This window comes from Notothenia rossii (genome assembly GCF_949606895.1).
Source record: "Notothenia rossii genome assembly, chromosome: 6".
NCBI classification, from domain to species: domain Eukaryota; kingdom Metazoa; phylum Chordata; class Actinopteri; order Perciformes; family Nototheniidae; genus Notothenia; species Notothenia rossii.
Window position 1 is genome coordinate 81,517,270 of NC_136909.1, and position 14,505 is coordinate 81,531,774.

Below are 14,505 nucleotides of genomic sequence, written 5' to 3' on the forward strand. Positions count from 1 at the left end.
ATCTAATACATTATAAAATAAGTTAACAATGTGGGTTACTTTGATTTGAAAATAGTCATCAGAAATGCTTTAAAGTATTATTGTATTTTGTGGTTAGTGCCCGGCTCATACCTGGATAGGTGTTGGTTTTTCAAAGCCAACTCGATCAATATTTTCCATGATCTCTGGGAAAGGCTTGAAGGCCTCCAGGAAGGTGCGACAGGGATTTGGGAAGGGACGCTTCTCCCCATCCTCCAGAAGGTCATCCACAAAGATATTGTTATTCTCTTTCCTGTGGAACAAGAACATTGGGGAATTTGTTGCAAGGGTAATGAGTGGTTGGCCCCAATATGGTTGTGTTAACAAACTAAAGCTAAACGTCACCTTTGTCTAGGACCGTATAGTGGTTTTGTGTCAAACTGTGTCCAGACGCCACATGATAATCAATGGGTTTCTACTACAAAGAATATTCTTTCCATTTCATAATAAAAAAAACCTGTTTCACTGCTAAATATATTTAAGAAGGTAACATTAAGCCAGAGACAGAGAGTAACAAGGGCTGTCGTTACTGGGCCTTTTGTCCTGTACACATACATTTGGAACAACTGCCAATGACTTTGTCAACATTGCATGCAGTTAACTCTAAGTTTTATATACTGAGTGATTATACATAATCAGGGTATACGCAGGAATCCTGAAGTCAAATGTAATACCTTTTTTAAGACCCTTTCCATACATTTTAAGACCTCATCGCCGCTTCAAGTTTGAACACTTTACCTCACATTTACTATATACAGTATTGATTGTCCTTCCTCCTTATCTTCCAACCATTTGGACGCAAACTTTTAATACTTTTTAAGACCCCGCGGACACCCTGATAAAGAGGTGGATAAATGGTGCCACCTAGTGCCCTGAGGCCTAAATGAATACCAATGCCATCAGTAAAACAATACAAATGTTGGTTTTAAAGCCTAGCAATGATATCCTCACGAGTTTTAAAAAAAGTAAAACAGGTGTCTAGCATCATCGTCTACAATGAAGAAACCCCTTTATACAAACAAAGGAAAGATGATGTGATTAAAATGTATCACAGGCAGATTTACCTCCATTCAATGACTTCCTCCGCTGAGAGTATGGAAACACTCTCTGCCACCGTGTAAAAGTTCTTCTTCAGTGGTGGGACGTCTGAAGGGAGTTGCAAATTATACAGTAATACTTTGAAGCCATGAATTCATTTGATTCATGTTGGTGTCATATCACAAGGCCGTTATACCGTTCAACTTTAGCTAGTAACTACAGACAAAGAAAATATATAAAATAGTTTTGTTAGTTTTCAAATCCATATGCAGCAGTAGGGCCATCACCTGCAGTTTATGTGCAGTAGTGAGAATAAACGAGTCCTCACCTTTCCACTTGAGCTCTAGAAACTTTCCCTTGTTCTCCCGGAGGTTTTTCCAATCCATTATGGGGAGGGGCGGGGCATCAGTCGAATTCTTTAATTCTGCAGCAGACCAGCAAGAGCTATCTGTCTCTCCTCCATCTTCTTTCCCTCTGTAGCATCCTCCATTGCCACCCCCCGTGTAGCCACCTCCAAAGTGCCCCCCTCTACCAGGACCTGAGAAACAGAACAATACACCAGAGAAAAACATTTCATAAACTGCAGCATGGTAGTGTAACTAAGAATCAGCAAGTGTCACAACTTTGTGTTTTCTACGCACACTGCTTCCATTGTTACAGCTATCAAGTTCCATAGAGGAACTGATAATGCTTAAGACATCTAAATGTGTGAGTATTCATTACATAACGAGATCAGTTACTTTTTTTATGTGTTGTCTGTTCATCTTTCTTTATTATTGACTTTAAAACAGAAAAGGAGAAGCAGAAATATTTGATAAGTCTATCTTGTTATGCCCCAAACAGCGACTGCACCAAACTTTTGGTTGCAGAAACAAAGTGTAAGAAAGCTGGGGGGGATATATTCCACACTGTATGGGCTGTTAAGTGTGACACCTAGTGGTGACATTTTGTAAACCATCCTGGTCCCACTATTTGAACATTTAATGTGGCCCTGCTAAATACAAATCTAGAATGTTTTCAAATTCAGAAAACATTTATTCTTAGGACAAAGCGTCACATTTGACAACATCTATGGGATGAGACTTGTGGAAGGATATTTAGCACCTAATTGAATGCTTTCATGATAGTTTTCAGAAAAATTACCATTTTGAGAGTTGCTATCTGACACCAGTTCTTCAATCATCTCCTTGGCCTTCTGCTGGGCTTCAGAGGACCCCAAGAGGACCACCTCACCTTGATAGTCCCCTTTGTTTACCTACAATGTAAAAAGTGAATTAAAAAAACTGCAGAGATAAAGGGAATATATCAAACATCCTATACTAGCGCTGCAAAAAATGATTTTTTTGTACCAGGGTCAAATAATCTGACGATTATTAATCTAGATTAACTAGTATTTGGTCTATGTCAAAAAGGTGAACATCAGGTCAATCAGTGTTTCTCAAACCCCAAAAGGACGCCATATTACTTGTTTTGTCCACAATTTAAAGTTGTTTACATTACTGTCATAGGGCATGAGACACCAGAAAATATTGACATTTAAGAAGCTGGAATCAAGCAATTTTGAATTGTTGTTTACTGAAATTGATGGCTTATCATTTAAATCGGCAACTTGATCAATCCATGCAGCTCTTTGCTAAACATGCCCTGACCAAGGCTCTGCAATGATGCCCAAAACTACCCTATAATATTGTCAGTCAGTCTGTTTTCACATTGTGATTTTTAGACCACTACATGTATTTTACCGATTTAATTAGTAGCTACTTTGAGGATTTAGATTATTAATACAAACCAATAATACATTATTATAGGTTAAAGCTACCCAGTAGTATAAAAAGAAATCCACATTTTCATGGATGTGCACTAACATCATTAGCTTGACACTAACGAAACTGAACTTGCCTTAATCCTCGCACCAGTGCTCTCTTCAAGTTCACGGATTTTGGATCCTCCTTTACCTTTAACAAGATATAACACAATGTTACAGATCATACCCACACACATGTTACTGAATCTGTGCAGAATGGGGATCACACAACCATTGCCATGTGACTGCTTAGCCTAACTAACGTTAACTTGGCATAGGCTAATGTAGATAGCTCACAGTAGCATTTAGCTCCAACGGATGAAATAAAAACATTTTGAAGTGAATGTACTGCTTTGGAAATATACCATGTCAATTAAAGTACATTGACATTCACAGGCTGTGAAAATGGAGTACAGTCCGTCACCAATTTGCTCTAAAGTCTAGCAGTTTGACACCAACTGAAGTCTGCTGATTTAGCCTAGCTAGTGATTTAGCATAGCTAGCAATACAATTTAGCATAGGTTGCAACGTTTATAGCACCATTTAAAAACATACCTATTATCCTGCCAACTAAACCATTTTCCACGGTGAAAGTCACAGGCTGTGAAGAGTCCAACCTTTCATCGCCAAAGGTTCCCCGTCCTGGGCCTCCGGAGGCTGTGCAGAAACAAAGTGTAAGAAAGCTGGGGGGGATATATTCCACACTGTATGGGCTGCTAAGTTTGACAACTAGAGGTAGGGGTGGGCGATATTGAAAAATATATTATCACGATATTTTTCAAGCAGTATCGCGATAGACGATATATATCACGATATTTTTTCATGTCGGTTATTATGGTTATTTTTCAAGTTACTTAACAGTACAACCACCTACAAGGTAACATAAAACTAAAACAAAAAGGAGAAACAGGACAAAATAGCATTTCAAGCCGGTTTTATTTCTGAAATGAATCCCTGAATGAACAATTCAACATTTTGATATGGCTTCAAGGCAGTTTCTCAGTATAAAAATGAACTTTCTGAGGTAGCACTAGCAGTGAACATCAATAAACATGAAAAGGAGGGTAAAACATAACTAAGTAAAACATAAAACATCAATGAGGAAAAGTCAGTGCCAAACAATTAAAATGTAAACTTTAGACTTGAAGTGCAATAAAAGACTTTAGCATAACTGAAAGGAAAAACGATATAAATACCTGATTGATAAAAACAAGACAATAAATAAAGTGCAATACTGTCTGAATCCTGACTAGACAGCTTTAGAGCATGTCTTTCACATCAGTTTATTTTTTTAATAGTTTTTTTTCAATTTTTTTTTCTTTTTTTATCACGATAGATACGATATCTCTGAAAAAGCATATCGTGGAGACCTAATATCGTCACGACGAAATATATCGTCATATCGCCCACCCCTACCTAGAGGTAACATTTTGTAAACCATCCTGGTCCCATATTTGCCTTAATATCCTACCCGTTTGAATATTTAATGTGGCCCTGCTAAATAAAAATTTGATTCTGAGGAAAAATAGTCATAGTTGACAACATCTATGGGATGAGACTTGTGGAAGGATATTTAGCACCCAATTGAATGCTTTCATGATAGTTTTCAGAAAAATTACCATTTTGAGAGTTGCCATCTGACACCAGTTCTTCAATCATCTCCTTGGCCTTCTGCTGGGCTTCAGAGGACCCCAAGAGAACCACCTCACCTTGATAGTCCCCTTTGTTTACCTACAATGTAAAAAGTGAATAAAAAAAACTGCAGAGATAAAGGGAATATATCAAACATCCTATACTAGCGCTGCAAACAAAGATTTTTTTTTACCAGGGTCAAATAATCTGATGATTATTAATCTAGATCAGGGGTTGCCAACACGTCGATCGCGAGCTACCAGTAGCTCGCGGAGGTTTTCCGAGTAGCTCACCAGAGGGCGCTAAAGTGCAGTTGACATGTTGAGACATATTTATTTATGTAGTATATTTTGAGAGTAAGAAAGATAGAGAAAAAGAAATGTAAGATGCAGTCATGACAACTGAGGAAGGTCCGTCAAAGAAGAAATCTAAAATATACTACTTTCATGACGAGTGGGAACATGAATTTTTATTTACGAGCATCAAAGACAAGTGTGTGTGTTTAATTTGTGGCTCGAGTGTTGCGGTGGGGAAGAAGGGAAATGTCGAGCGGCACTTCACAAAACTTCACGAAAACTTTTCAAAGGAGTATCCCGCCGGCAGTTGCCTTCGCGTTGAGAAGGTACAACAATTAAAAGCTACGCTACAAAGGCAGCAGTCATTGTTCACGAAGCCTGCCAAGAAAGCTAGCCTAGCTACAGAAGCATCGTTCCGAGTCGCTCAGTATTTGGCAAAGAACAAAAAAGCTTTCACTGATGGCGGTGTTCTTAAGGGAGCGATGTCTGTTATGGCAGAGACTTTGTTCAGAGACCACAAGAGCAAGTCGGAGATAATGTCTGCCATTGACGATGTGCAACTGGGAAACAACACTGTGGCGAGGAGAGTGTCGGCGCTGTCAGTGGATGCCATGGGACAGTTGGAGCGGGACATGGTCAGGTGCAAGTGGTTCTCCATACAGTGCGACGAGTCGGTGGATGCGAGCGACACAGCTCAGCTGTCTGTGTTCATCCGGATGGTGTTTGAGGATTTTACGGCGAAAGAGGAATTTCTGACACTGCTTCCACTCAAAACAACAACAAGAGGTGTGGACGTGTATAATTCTATTAAGAATTATTTCATAAATAAAGGCGTGCAAATGGAGAAGCTTGTATCCATAACAACTGATGGAGCCCCGGCTATGAGAGGTCGCCACAACGGTTTTATCGCAAATTGTAAGTCAGATCCATATTTCCCACGTTTCCTGAGTTACCATTGCATCATTCACCAAGAAGCACTTTGTGCCAAAGTTATGGACTTCAATCACGTCATGAAACCTGTGATACAAATAATAAAATCTATCCGAGCGAAGGCAAAGCAACACAGGAGCTTCAAAGTTTTTCTTGAGGAACTGTCAGCTGAATATGGAGATCTCCTTCTCCATGCTGAGGTGAGGTGGTTGAGTAGAGGGAAAATCCTACAGCGCTTCCTCTCCTTGCTGAATGAGGTAAAGCACTTCATGGAAGAGAGGGGGGAGGACACCTCCATCTTATCTGATGCTGGTTGGGTACTTGACCTGGCCTTTTTGACTGATCTGACAGGAAAATTAAACCAGCTTAACCTCCAGCTACAAGGCAATGGCAAAACAGTATGTGACATGATTAGTGCTGTAAAGGCCTTTAAAGCAAATCTGTGTCTATATCTCCAGCAAGTAAAGGGAAATAAATTGCATCATTTCCCCTCTGTTCAAAAAGTACTGCAGGAGAATAAAGCTGCTGCTGGCTTTCTTGACTTATCAAAGTACTGTGACTGCTTAACTAAGCTTGGGCAGGAATTTGAGGACAGGTTTCTTGACTTTAAACAGCTTGAGCCCTGTGCAAGTTTCCTTGCTAACCCATTCAACATCGTGGATGTTACTGACATGTCTGAGCAACTGGCCAGCCTTTTCAGTCTCAGTGCTTCAGAGTTGGAGCTGGAGATAATCAATCTCCAGAATGACATTCAGCTGAAAGCACATCAGATGGACAAAGATTTCTGGAAGCTATTGGACCCAGAGAAATTCAAAAACATTCAAACTGCTGCACTGAAACTGTCCTGCTTATTTGGGTCAACATATCGCTGTGAATCAGCATTCTCTGATATGAACTTTATCAAATCCAAATTCAGGACAAGACTTACTGATGAACACCTCAATGACTCAATCAGAGTGAATTTGTCAGGATACACACCCCAGTACAGTGCTCTGGTGGATGCTATGCAGTGCCAGGTGTCACATTAGCTGAGTCAGGAGAAAGACAACAATGCAGTGACAGACTGAATGTTTGAAGACATATGTTTGCTTGATGCAAGTTGAGAAAAGCACAAGCCATATTCCCCTTTTACATGTGAAACAAATTTGTGAAATGCTTGAAATAATTTAAATTATAGAGCTAGAAATGTTATTATTACAATTAGGAACTTTGCACTCTTATCTGTAAAACTGTTTACTGTAGTTATTGATGTTAAAGCAGAACTCAGTATTGCATGGTGATTATTTGTCTTTTTTTCTCTTGATGAGAAAGTCAAGTTTATTCATGTTAATGTTAATGTTTCTGCTCTTGAGTCACGAATGTGATATGTGCACTGAAATCTATATAAAATAACATGAGTAGCTCTTGGCCACTTTCTTTTTTCAAAAGTAGCTCCCGGTTAGAAAAAGGTTGGAGACCCCTGATCTAGATTAACTAGTATTTGATCTATGTCAAAAAGGTGAACATCAGGTCAATCAGTGTTTTTCAAACCCCAAAAGGACCTCATATGACTTGTTTTGTCCACAATTTAAAGATGTTACATTACTGTCATAGGGCAAGAGACACCAGAAAATATTGACATTTAAGAAGCTGGAATCAAGCAATTTTGAATTGTTGTTTACTGAAATTGATGGCTTATAATGTAAATCGGCAACTTGATCAATTCATGCAGCTCTTTCCTAAACATGCCCTGACCATGGCACTGCAATGACGCCAAAAACTACCCTATAATATGATATATTAAGTGGCAAAGTCACGCCCATCTACTTCCGGTCCATTGGACCTTATTTCGGAAAAATTATGTATTGAAGTCAATGGAGAGAGAAAACGTATCTTTCAATCCCGTTTGAATTGTGCCACGAATTACACATATGATGTTTGTCAATCTTAAAAAATAATTTCCATGTCAAAAAAGTCAGTTTTTCGTAAAACTGTTGAAATATAAGGCTATGAAAAATACGCAACTAGAAAGACTACAAATCCCAGAGTCGCGTAAGTGATGTCATAACTGATGTCACAATTGTTTTTCTCCGCTAAATATAAGAGATAGATAAGATAACTTTAACAAAATGCCTATGTGCTTAGTACCATGTTGTTATCATACCAGCAATGGGTCTTGCTCGTTCTTTCGCTTCCCGTCTGATGAAAGGACCAGGAGTGGCTGGATCAAGTTAGCTACCTAGCTAGTGGCTAGCACGTTAGTTAGCATTACAGCCGGGATTAGCCTTGTCATTTTTATTAGCCTTAACATGAAGTAACATGAAGTAACCCAAAATGTTAAACAGTAAGAGTAGTAGCTATATTTCGTGAACCCTTGAAGCGTACTGTCACACCGGTGTGATCATTCTATAATACACCATTTAAGCCGGGGAGAGAAAATGCTAAATTAGCATCGGTGATCTTTTGTACTTAATGCTATCGGCACAAATGGTTGACATTAAACATTAAAAATATCAGTCAGTTCAGAGAGAATCAAAGGAAGGCAGGCAGCTTTGCATGACATTCTTCTGGACATGTTTCGTTGTGGTGATAGTGCGGGTAGTCAATCCCTTGTTTAGCAAGACAGTAGTGACGGCCATTTTGGTGACGTGTGTTGTTGTGAGAGTCTGCGAGACCAGAGATGTAGTTCATTGATCGTGTCCACACAAAAAAAATGTGTTACTTCACAGTTTTACGACACTTTTTTTTTTTTTGACTGGCAAAATTATCTTTTAAATTGACAATCATATGGTTAATTTGTGGTTTTTTAGCCCCTCATGCTATAATCATGTGTATTTTCTCCATTCCTGTTTATGTGTCTTCCTGCAATTATCACTGGCCCCGTGTATCTCCTAATCGATATAACCGCCCAGCTCTCGTCTATCCCACATGCTCCACTGAGATCCAACATCTAGTTTCAGGGGGCCTGTGGAGCTGCCAGTCAGCTGTTCCTAAGGCTGACTTCATTTCTGGCTACGCTTCCCTGCAGTCTCTGGATTTCCTTGCTCTCACTGAGACCTGGATTACTCCATCCAACACATCCACCTCAGCAGCTCTCTCCACAGCATATTCCTTCACCCACACACACAGACCCACTGGCAGAGGAGGTGGCACTGGTCTCCTGCTCTCTCCCAAATGGAGCTTTTCCCTCTTCAAGCTACCTAACTTCACTCCTTCCACCTTTGAATTCCATGCCGCGTCACAGTAACCCATCCTATACAATTAACCATTGTTGTTTCTACCGTCCACCAGGCGCCTTGGGGGACTTCTTGGAGGAATTAGATAATGTCCTCTCACACATCCCTGAAACTGGCCCTCCCGCTGTATTTCTCGGAGACTTCAACCTCCAGAAAGGGAAGATAGACAAACTAACATCTCTTTTAACCACCGTTGCTTTCTCACTGTCTCCATCCCCACCAACTCATAACGCTGGCAATGTCCTTGATCTCATATTCTCAAGGAACTGCTCTACTTCTAACCTCTCTGTAAACCCACTTCACACATCCGATCACTTCTTCATTTCATTCTCTCTACCCCTTTCCAAACATAACAAACTACCGTAATTTTCGGACCATAAGGCGCACCTGAATATAAGCCGCAGCAGCTAAATTGAATGATGTGTACATATATAAGCCGCACTGGACTATAAGCCGCAGGTGTTTTAATGTTTAATTACCATATGTAAGGGTTTGTGCACAGAGGGGATTGTCGGGAAAGAGATGGCTGTTTGAGGAAGCTCCCATTTATTAACATTTCAACAAACAAGTTGCATATTTGCATAACGTATTCAAGTGTTACCATTTAGTGCAATAGTAGCTACAGAACATGTGCTGTGTAAACTGTACTGTATCAAATAGCGTTTCAGACACACAAACTTTTCAACTTTCAAACTTAAACGGTGCGCTCCCAGCGCACGTACCGGCAGTGATCTACAGCAGTGGTTTTCAACCAGTGGTACGGGGACAAACTGTCTCGCTCTCGTTCTGTCTCTCGTACCACTCTCGGTTCCACTTTTACGCGCTACCTGTCTCACTCTTTTCCGGCCTCCAGCTTTTCCTGCTGGAACCCGCCGCTTAAAGGTGGGGGGCGCGGACCGGCCATAGAGCCCATAGAGTTAAAGGTGTTGGACTGTAACCTGTAAAATCCATAGATTTAGGAGGTCCCCTAGTGGCTGTTAGCTGTAAAAATCCATAGATTAGCCGCACCGTTATATAAGCCGCAGCGTCGAAAAAAGGGAAAAAAGGAGCGGCTTATAGTCCGAAAATTACGGAAATCACTTCTAACTCTGCACCTGTCCGCCGTAAACTCCGTTCCCTCTCCCCCTCTACCTTTGCCTCGTCGGTGCTCTCAGCCCTCCCTTCGTCTGACTCGTTCTAACTCCTGCCTCCAAACTCTGCTGCAGAAACTCTCCTCTCTACTCCCTCATCCTCTCTGGACTCTCTCTGTCCTCTCACATCTCGGCAGGCTCGTCAGTCCCCTCCTGCTCCCTGGCTAAATGACGCACTGCGTGCTAATAGAACCATCCTTTGGGCATTAGAGCGGAAATGGTGGAAATCCAAACACTGTCTGTCTCTCTCCGCCCGTTCCTGTCTAAAACACTTGAACGCGCTGTCTTTAAACAACTCCTGTTATCTCCATCAGAAAAACCTTCTGGATCCGCACCAGTCTGGTTTCAAGGCAGGTCACTCAACAGAAACTGCCCTCCTTGCCGTCTCTGAGGAACTGCACACTGCTAAAGCAGCCTCCCTCTCCTCTGTCATCATCCTTTTGGACCTGTCTGCTGCATTCGACACGGTGAACCATCAGATCCTCCTTTGCACTCTCCAAGAACTTGGAGTTTCAGGCTCTGCACTTTCCCTCCTCACCTCATACCTCAAAGACCGCACCTACAGGGTTACTTGGAGAGGGTCGGAGTCCGACCCTTGTCAATTAACTACAGGGGTCCCTCAGGGCTCTGTTCTTGGTCCCCTCCTCTTCTCCTTGTACACAAACTCGCTCGGATCTGTCATTAGCCCGCATGGTTTTTCATACCACTGCTACGCTGACGAAACCCAATTAATTCTGTCCCTTCCCCATTCAGAGACCCAGGTTGTCGCACGCATCTCTGCTTGTCTCGCTGACATCTCTCAGTGGATGTCTGCTCACCACCTCAAGCTCAACCTTGACAAGACTGAACTGCTTTTCCTTCCGGGAAAAGATTGTCCCACTCTTGACCTAACAATCAACATTGGCACCTCTGTTGTTTCCCCGACTCAGACTGAAAGGAATCTGGGTGTGGTCCTAGATAACAAACTGTCCTTAACTGCAAACATCACTGCTACAACGCGCTGCTGCAGATACACTCTTTACAACATCAGGAGGATACGTCCCCAGCTGACCCAGAAAGTGACGCAGGTTGTGGTCCAGGCTTTCGTCATCTCACGCCTAGACTACTGCAACTCCCTCCTGGCTGGTCTACCTGCATGTGCCATCCGACCTCTGCAGCTCATCCAGAATGCAGCGGCTCGTCTGGTCTTCAACCTTCCTAAATTCTCCCACACAACGCCGCTCCTCCACTCCCTTCACTGGCTTCCAGTAACTGCTAGAATTCACTTCAAGACAATGGTACTTGCGTACCATGCTGCGAATGGATCTGGCCCTTCCTACATCCAGGACATGGTTAAACTGTACACCCCAGCACGTGCACTCCGCTCTGCATCAGCCAAACAGCTCGCTGCACCCGCACTGCGAGGGGGACCGAAGTTCCCATCAGCAAAAACACGTGGGTTTGCTATCCTGGCTCCAAAATGGTGGAATGAGCTCCCCATTGAAATCAGGACAGCAGAAAGTTTGCACATCTTCCGGCGCAGACTGAAAACTCATGTCTTTCGACTCCACTTCGAGCGATAGAACTATTAACAAAGCAATTGTATACTAATAAAGGACTGGCTTATCTAAAGCTGGCTTATCTAAAGCCAGTCGAGTAGCACTTGAAATGTTTTAGCTCTATGAAACCTGATGTATTTATATGATTCTGTTTTCTTCAAGTTTGTACTTTGTTGGTCGAACGCACTTATTGTAAGTCGCTTTGGATAAAAGCGTCAGCTAAGTGCAATGTAATGTAATGTGGCACAATTCAAATGGGATCGAAAGATAATCTTTCTCTCTCCATTGACTTCAATACATAATTTTTCCGAAATAAGGTCCCATGGAGGTCCACCGGAAGGGGAGGGACTTCGTCTCTCTATAGTCAGTCAGTTTTCACATTGTGATACTTTTAGACCACTACATGTATTTTACCAATTTAATTAGTAGCTACTTTTAGGATTTAGATTATTAATACAAACCAATAATACCTTATTATAGGTTAAAGCTACCCAGTAGTATACAAATAAATCCACATTTTCATGGATGTGCGCTAACATCATTAGCTTGACACTAACAACACTGAACTTGCCTTAATCCTCACACCAGTGCTCTCTTCAAGTTCACGGATTTTGGATCCTCCTTTACCTTTAACAAGATATAACACAATGTTACAGATCATACACACACACATGTTCCTGAATCTGTGCAGAATGGGGATCACACAACCATTGCCATGTCACTGCTTAGCCTAACTAATGTTAACTTGGCATAGGCTAATGTAGATAGCTGACAGTAGCATTTAGCTCCAACGGATGAAATAAAAACATTTTGAAGTGAATGTACTGCTTTGGAAATATACCATGTCAATTAAAGTACATTGACATTCACAGGCTGTGAAAATGGAGTAGAGTCCGTCACCAATTTGCTCAAACATCTAACAGTTTGCCACCAACTGAAGTCCGCTGATTTAGCCTAGCTAGTGATTTAGCATATCTAGCAATACAATTTAGCATAGGTTCCAACATTTATAGCACCATTTAAAACTGGAATAACTGTTGTAAAAACATACCTATTATCCTGCCAACTAAACCATTTTCCACGGTGAAAGTCACAGGCTGTGAAGAGTCCAACCTTTCATCGCCAAAGGTTCCCCGTCCTGGGCCTCCGGAGGCTGTGCAGAAACAAAGTGTAAGAAAGCTGGGGGGGGTTTATATTACACATTGTATGGGCTGCTATGTGTGACACCTAGTGTTGAGATTTTGTAAACCATCCTGGTCCCATATTTGTCTTAAAGGTCCCATGTCAGGCTTTTCCGGTCATTACCCGTCCCCTTGTGTGTTATGAAGATGTTTATGCATGTAAACGGTCTGCAGAGTCAAAAACCCTGAAAGTACACCCTGTAGGGAGTAAAACTCTAACACAGAAAATACCTCCCCAAAACATATACAGCGTGGAAGGCGGGGCCTCATTCATTCCTAGGAGAGTTGCTCATTGGCGCATGATGACAAAATGGCCCAACTTTTGAGAGAGTGAAATGTCACAGATTACCCAACATGCCTGAAAAGTACCCGTATGTGGGCTCAGAGCATGCGCAACTTTAACCACGCCCCCCAAAAGGCTCGTTCACAAGCACTTCAATTTGCGTGCGCGTTCTGGATTGTTATGATGGATTTGATGTTAACGAATAACGAGGCGGCTGCGGCAGTTAGCAGCTAGCTAGTGTAACGTCCGAGCCATTCTGACCATGAGTCTGACTCACTAAATGAAAGTTCTTTCAGGAAGACTGGGTTTGTATACATTCACTCCGCAGCTGCTTATAATCAGCTCATCGCGGGCACTGTCTTTAACCTATTACATTCACCTCATTCTCCAGCAGCCAATCACCGAGCTGCAGCCACACTTTAAAATGGTTCTCCTCTCTCCTGAAGTCAGCTGTGATTTCAGGTGTTGATGCTGCCGCCCGCTTCCTCTCCACCCACCTCCGTTCATCATATCCAGAGCCAGGAGAGCATCAAAAGACCTCATCACACCTCCTCTTCATCCCATCTCCTCATCAAATCCAGATCTTCATCATCATCACCAGTGTCTAGACCCCGGGGAGGTTCCCTATATGCTCACGGCTACAATTCCCCCTTTAGATATACCATTTCAGGATCGGGGTCTAATCGCCAAAGACTTAACATTTATCATATGACGTGTGTCAATAAATATTCTTTAAACAAAATGAAGTCTCTCCTGATTGAACTGCCTGGACCTCATCCTCAACTTTTTTCAAACCATAAAATGTTTTCATAGGGCTTTCCTGTTGATCATGTTTGGTGGATTTTTTAATATAATAATTGCAATCAATATTATATATATTACCTTTTAATCTATTTAAATTGTATTTACATTTGTTGTCACTATTTTTTCCACCTAGTTCTACTATGCCAGCCATTAGAGGTATACACGTGTTAACATCTCTTTTAGGTTTCATTTCTTATTTTTGTGAATTTCTATATAAAATGCTGATTTCTACCTGAAATGCTTATGTATTTTTAATTACATTTTCGTAGAGCTTTGACTTTTTCAGCTGAATAAATATTATAACAAGATGGTTTTGTTCAGCATTGCCAGCTTCACTGTTGAGCTTTACGTTGTGCCCAGCATTTTCCTGTGCTCTGAAATCAAAATGTGGATAAGCATAAAACACTAAAATAAACACTACAATACAATTTGTTATTTGACACACACAAGGTTGTTCATTTGTGTGTATACATATACAACACAGGCTATATATATATATACAAGTATAATTAATTAGAGATGTCCCGATCACCTTTTTTTGCTCCCGATCCGATTCCGATCATTTGATTTTGACAATTTGCCGATACCGATTTTTGCCAATCCGATCTTAATGCAATGCATCAAGAGGAAAAAAAG

At 41.4% G+C, this 14,505-nt stretch overlaps 1 protein-coding gene across 2 annotated transcripts in view; it reads right to left on the reverse strand.

The window, feature by feature from the left end:
- Positions 1-14,505, reverse strand: part of ddx43 (DEAD (Asp-Glu-Ala-Asp) box polypeptide 43) — a 41,403-nt gene that overhangs the window by 18,684 nt on the left and 8,214 nt on the right. Inside the window, exons 9-15 of one of the 2 annotated variants that reach the window (XM_079691114.1) lie at positions 4,480-4,591; positions 3,416-3,517; positions 2,956-3,011; positions 2,200-2,311; positions 1,385-1,594; positions 1,083-1,164; positions 112-271 (exon numbers count right to left, since the gene is read on the reverse strand). In XM_079691114.1, coding sequence (XP_079547240.1) covers positions 112-271; positions 1,083-1,164; positions 1,385-1,594; positions 2,200-2,311; positions 2,956-3,011; positions 3,416-3,517; positions 4,480-4,591 — 834 coding nt within the window. The remainder of the gene's footprint in view (positions 1-111; positions 272-1,082; positions 1,165-1,384; positions 1,595-2,199; positions 2,312-2,955; positions 3,012-3,415; positions 3,518-4,479; positions 4,592-14,505) is intronic. The other variant, XM_079691115.1, reaches the window with a different exon arrangement.